This window comes from Dinoponera quadriceps, unplaced genomic scaffold (assembly GCF_001313825.1).
Source record: "Dinoponera quadriceps isolate SergipeBrazil2010 unplaced genomic scaffold, ASM131382v1 scaffold6289, whole genome shotgun sequence".
NCBI lineage: Eukaryota > Metazoa > Arthropoda > Insecta > Hymenoptera > Formicidae > Dinoponera > Dinoponera quadriceps.
Window position 1 is genome coordinate 10,938 of NW_014560173.1, and position 6,033 is coordinate 16,970.

The 6,033-nt window shown below is 37.9% G+C and overlaps 1 protein-coding gene and 1 long non-coding RNA gene across 2 annotated transcripts in view; both read right to left on the bottom strand.

Annotated features, from left to right (window-relative positions):
- Nucleotides 1–1,804: 1,804 nt before the first annotated feature.
- Nucleotides 1,805–2,555, bottom strand: LOC106750668. The gene is made up of 2 exons (XR_001374971.1): nt 2,465–2,555; nt 1,805–2,361 (listed from the first exon to the last, which is right to left on the bottom strand). It is a non-coding gene; the product is annotated as an uncharacterized LOC106750668 (long non-coding RNA).
- Nucleotides 2,556–3,142: 587 nt separating this feature from the next.
- The window catches only part of LOC106750666 (Kv channel-interacting protein 2-like), a 15,530-nt gene continuing 12,639 nt past the window's right edge, over nt 3,143–6,033 (bottom strand). Inside the window, exon 3 of the mRNA XM_014631165.1 lies at nt 3,143–4,651. Within this exon, the coding sequence (XP_014486651.1) occupies nt 4,541–4,651 (111 nt within the window). The 3' untranslated portion in view covers nt 3,143–4,540. The remainder of the gene's footprint in view (nt 4,652–6,033) is intronic.

The window sequence follows — 6,033 nt, forward strand, 5'->3', positions numbered from 1 at the left end:
CCGACGGTTATCCCGTTCCCTATATTCCTCCTTATTTATAGTTAACCGGAAGTAGGCAGTGATGGAAAATGATTAAATATATATATTTCGATCTCTCAAGTAAATCTTCTTCGCCTATCGCGGAAGCTTTGGTCCAGTCTCCACGAGGTCGTTGGGTGATTTTAACAATAAAACATTACACTTTTCGCGTTTTCGTACGTTAGTATTATCGGGCAACAGATCACTCTTGAATGCCAGATCGATAGAGAGAAGCCACTCCCTCCCCTCCCCGAACGTTTCTCTCTCAAGCCTTTTATTATTTCGCCATTTCCATTCAACGCTCCAACTCGACTCTCTCTCTCCCTCCCTCTCGTTCTCTCTTTAGCAGCACGCAGTCTTTACAATCTAGAATCTTACAACAATAATACGTTTACCCGTCACAAAAATAAATATTTTGATATCGCTTACCACCTACACGCTTACGCACTACAAACAACAAATCCCGCTTGACACGTCCAGCTGTGCGACGGGATTCACAATAAACTTTGTATGTCTCATCCGTGAGTTGACGTTCCCGTTCTCACGTATTTTAACCTTCGTCCCCTCGCAGGTTCAATATGTTGCAGTTCAATACGTGCGCGAATGTCGCGCGCTTTCGTAACAAATTGTACGTGTACTATGACTATTCATACGTGTGCACGCCTGAAAACGTGACCGAATTGCGAACCGTATTGCTGCTGCAACGTTGTGTCTCGAAAATATCTACGCAGTTTTTAGTCATGGCGTTAATGAACAATCGGTTATACATGTCTCTCGTTTAGAATGTATCGAAAAGAAAAGAAGAAGAAGAAGAAAGAAACGTTGAAGCAGCGCGATGATTCGATGATGAAAACAACTTTAATCTGAGCCTGTGAGAGTATCGACATCGCACTTTTCCTTTTCATGCGCGAGAATTCGATGTTTACCGAAATACAGGTCGATACGAATATGATTGTCGGCTTTTCCGATAATCATCACTTATTTCGGTGGTTATTCTGCAGTTGCTGAGATTGAGAGTCGCTCGGTTTATTTGGGTATATGTTTCGGAAAGCTTCTTTTTTCAACGATACAGCAAAAGCACATACTATTGCCAAAACCGATGTACTATTTTGTTTTTAGACTCTAAAGCCTTGTTGAAGGTGTAACATTAAAATTGATATACATAGATGCAAACCAGTAACGCTTTTTCTAACAAAATATATCCCTATAAGCGCGTAATATTTCTAAAATTTTATATGAATATTTTTAAATATTAAAATAATATTCATATAATATTCTAAGAATGTTATGTAATATTTTTTAATATTATAGGAATATTCTATTGATGTTATATATCCACTTCACATATTCTTGGCATATTATAAAAATGTTCTTAGAGTATTTAAAAAAGTAAAATAATATAAAAAAATATAAATAAAATATATATGGGTCATTCCATGTGAAAGGGATACGCTCAAAAATTAGATTTGATCGAAACCTATGGCAATCGGTAGTACTATTTAGAAAACATTTGTCGAATTTTTTCGGATTTTTTGACCCACACCATGAGCTTCTATGGCTGTCATAAAATTCGAATTTTTGCTTCGACTACCAGTTTCTTAATTCTCGTCGTCGTCGTCGTGCCAATAAAAAAAATCTGAAACCATTGTAACTTTATAGCATTTTTCCCGTAGAATCTGAAAAAAATACTTATAAAATTTTAGGTGGTAGTTTTCACCCTTATTTTGAGATTTTTAAGTTTAAAATCGAAATTTCGCAAAGTACGCCACCTTCGATTTTTTTTTGTTTTTTTTATTTTATTCCTTTTTAAATTTGCTTTCGATTAAGTCATGTCTCATGATGGTAATCGACCTGGAACAGGCCCAACCGTCTTGAGGGTTGAGATATAACGGTAAAAAGGTGGATTTTTGCCTTTGGGCCTTATGTTGGACCTGTTCTCATGATGGTAATCGACCTGGAACAGGCCCAACCGTCTTGAGGATTGAGATATAACGGTAAAAAGGTGGATTTTTGCCTTTGGGCCTTATGTTGGACCTGTTCTCATGATGGTAATCGACCTGGAACAGGCCCAACCGTCTTGAGGATTGAGATATAACGGTAAAAAGGTGGATTTTTGCCTTTGGGCCTTATGTTGGACCTGTTCTCATGATGGTAATCGACCTGGAACAGGCCCAACCGTCTTGAGGATTGAGATATAACGGTAAAAAGGTGGATTTTTGCCTTTGGGCCTTATGTTGGACCTGTTCTCATGATGGTAATCGACCTGGAACAGGCCCAACCGTCTTGAGGATTGAGATATAACGGTAAAAAGGTGGATTTTTGCCTTTGGGCCTTATGTTGGACCTGTTCTCATGATGGTAATCGACCTGGAACAGGCCCAACCGTCTTGAGGATTGAGATATAACGGTAAAAAGGTGGATTTTTGCCTTTGGGCCTTATGTTGGACCTGTTCCAGGTCGATTACCATCATGAGACATGACTTAATCGAAAGCAAATTTAAAAAGGAATAAAATGAAAAAAACAAAAAAAAATCGAAGGTGGCGTACTTTGCGAAATTTCGATTTTAAACTTTAAAATCTCAAAATAAGGGTGAAAACTACCCCATAAAATTTTATAAATATTTTTTTCAGATTCTACGGGAAAAATGCTATAAAGTTACAATGGTTTCAGATTTTTTTTATTGGCACGACGACGACGACGAGAATTAAGAAACTGGTAGTCGAAGCAAAAATTCGAATTTTATGACAGCCATAGAAGCTCATGGTGTGGGTCAAAAAATCCGAAAAAATTCGACAAATGTTTTCTAAAATAGTACTACCGATTGCCATAGGTTTCGATCAAATCTAATTTTTGAGCGTACCCCTTTCACATGGAATGACCCATATATTATATATATAATAAAAAAAAAACAGATATATTTTATACGTATATATGTGTATAATTTTTTTTTAGCATAAAACGTGTTTTTACACAAAATTATTTCGGCTTTATTTGTATAATAAAAAAATTAGTATTGCAATATATTTGAAATAAAATATATATAGAGTTGAATATTTAAAAAATAATATTAAATAATATTTTTTAAATATTATTAGAGGTGGATATATAATCATTTTTCGTACATATATTATGTTGCACCTATGTTGTTAAAATTATAATAATGATGTAATGTTACAACAGTGTTGTAATTTAAAATATACTGTTATTAGAAAAATTATAACAATGCCATAACTTGTTATAACAATGATATAATAATCTACCCAGTGAATACCAACTAATGGCAATATTACATCAATGTTATAATTTTTCACTCAACAATGTAACTACGTACAACATGTGTTATATTATATTGTTGAATGGGAAATTATGGTATTGATAGCAGCGTTATTGTAAGTTGGTGTTCACAAGGATATTGTTAATCGATATTTACGAAATTTATTCTCAAGTGTACACGTGAAGATATGTTTGAGCATGTCGAGACGTAGCCGGAGACTCTCGGCAACCGTGAAGCGGCGGGAACAGCTGGCAATCGTATTCATATCGATCCGACCAACTATCGATAAATGTCGACTACTCGCGCAAACAAAACACCGAAATTGTTTTATCGTCGTTACAACATATTCATTACTTCGTCTTCACGGTCCGTTCTTCCGTTTGTCTCCTCTCGCGATACGTGAATACCCACGAGATCGTGCAAACGATTTTGCACCTGCGAATCAACACGAATCAGTTCAGTATTCGCCGAAATCTCATCGCTGTCGCAAAACAGTCGTTTTCGTTGCCGCGCCTTTTATACTATATCTATAAGTCGCAAAAATCTCTCAAGCTCAATATTATCCCGTTTCTTCTCTCGCTTCCCGGGAAAAAATAATTATATGTGGATTTTGTCTCTACATGTCTATGCATAATCATATATAATTACATGTCCCATATCTTTAAAAAATGCCTTTGTACGAATATAATTAAAACGAATGCTTATGTTTATATGGCTGGCCACGATGTAAACATTTAATTGAATCAAATGACTTTTCCCGGTTTCCCATTCAACAGTATTTTTATTTCGTAGACATGTTTAATTATATATAATAATTATAATATGCGTGTGTAGCCACATAGAGATAAATTTCATATATATAAATTGCATATACAATTATATGTAATTATATATAATTTTATATGATTACATATATAAACTCTTTTCCCGGGTTCTTCGCCTCCTGTTCTCCTTCTTAAATAGTTCCTTCCTCCACGCGAATCTAGAAATTCCGCTGAGTAGAAGTAATAGTAGTACGTTTTGTTGAGCTAGCACGCGCAAAGCAACGCGGTGTCGTCTCTCGAGGCAATCGATTCTGAGAAATCGCGTATCGACCGTTTCAGGACAACGGGACACACCTTGAGGAGTTCCCCTCCTCTGGTCCAGGGAGTTAAGGTACAACATTGAGCGATTTGTTTATTTTGTTTTCTTCCTAATCGGGTGATCCCTTCAGGTCCACGGTGTGTATCGCGGGCGCGATGAGTGTCGTCAGAAGGCAGTGTCCAGAGCTGCCATGCTGGTCGAGATGTCCGGATCTGCACGACAAGCCTCCAGGAACTCGGACAGCGTCACCACACCGTCCCTGTTGCCGTCCATTTTCTGGAACAAGTAAAGTCGATTTGAGCCTGAGAGCTCCTTCTGCCGTATTTGTCACGCATTAAAAATTCAAGTGACGACTCAAGCGCTACGCTTTCGCGGCGCGCTGTTTGGGGTTCCTAGGGAGAAATATTTCTTTTTTTTTGAGATTGAGCAATATACATTCCACACATCAACCGAATGTACGATCGATCGAAGGGTGTATTTAGGTTGCAGGAATAGTTATACACGGAAAAGAAAAGCAAGTACGGTTGAATTAACGAGACATGTGTTCGGTTAATTAAGTTTCCGTGAAACTAAATAATGTATAAACAATATATCATTATATACCAACATCTTACAAACAAATAATAGAATTTCTAGTCGAAAACATAAATCTAATTTTGTTATCATTGCGCATATCCTTAAATTTGTCTGGTTATACTTCAAACAGAATACACCTAATCCAATTAGTCTGGTTACCTCGATAAAATCTATGGCTCGTCCATCAAATAGTCTGGTCTTAACACATCCCTATTTCAGAGTAATTAAATCAATCTTTCGTTTCGACTCGTTCCTTTCATTCCTCCCCTTTTGACGACTACGTTACGCTCCGACGCAGCATATCGGGGCTATTTTTTATGTTTTCCATAAAAAGTAACTCGGATAAAAATATCATCGGCGATATATTCTTATTGCAGTCATAACGTTCTCGGAAGGATAATAACGCGCGGTCTACGCCGCATCGTCGCGCAACCGCCTTAATACACCCCGTGAACATCGTGACCATAATAGAGCATTGTGTTACTTTAAGAAGTCGGTATTATGTAAAACGCTATAACGGTCTTATAAACTTTCTATATGGGAAAGTGCGCACCGTTCACACACACACAAATCCGTAAGTCTCTCTTTGTTTCGCATCACGGTCGCTCGCGGATACCAGCGGAGACCCTCATATCTCGTAACTTCAACATGATTGAATGAACTATGAATGAATGGAATTACTATGAAGCTTAAACGCCGCCGGGGGGAAAAAGCGCCACGCTGACCCAGATTGGAAGAGCGCTGACGTACATCTCAAGACGGTGTTCTACGAGGAAAAAACCTGCAGCGCTCGCACGCTTCCGCGTTTCTACGACGGATACACATCTGTGTGCGCCACGTATGCGTCACTTAAAGTAGAACTGGTCAGCCATGGGCGGTCCAGCTATTGCGCGTCTCGCCATCTATCCATCCGTTCCTATTGTATCGCGCACTCGGCTACAACGATTTTTCGTTGTAATATCTCACGCTTTTCTTTCCTCAAGTAGAACATGAAATCACGATAACGTCAAAAGAAAGGGGGGGGAGGAATTTCCCATATTCTTTCACCACCTTGATGCATAGCTGTGCGAATATAATATATA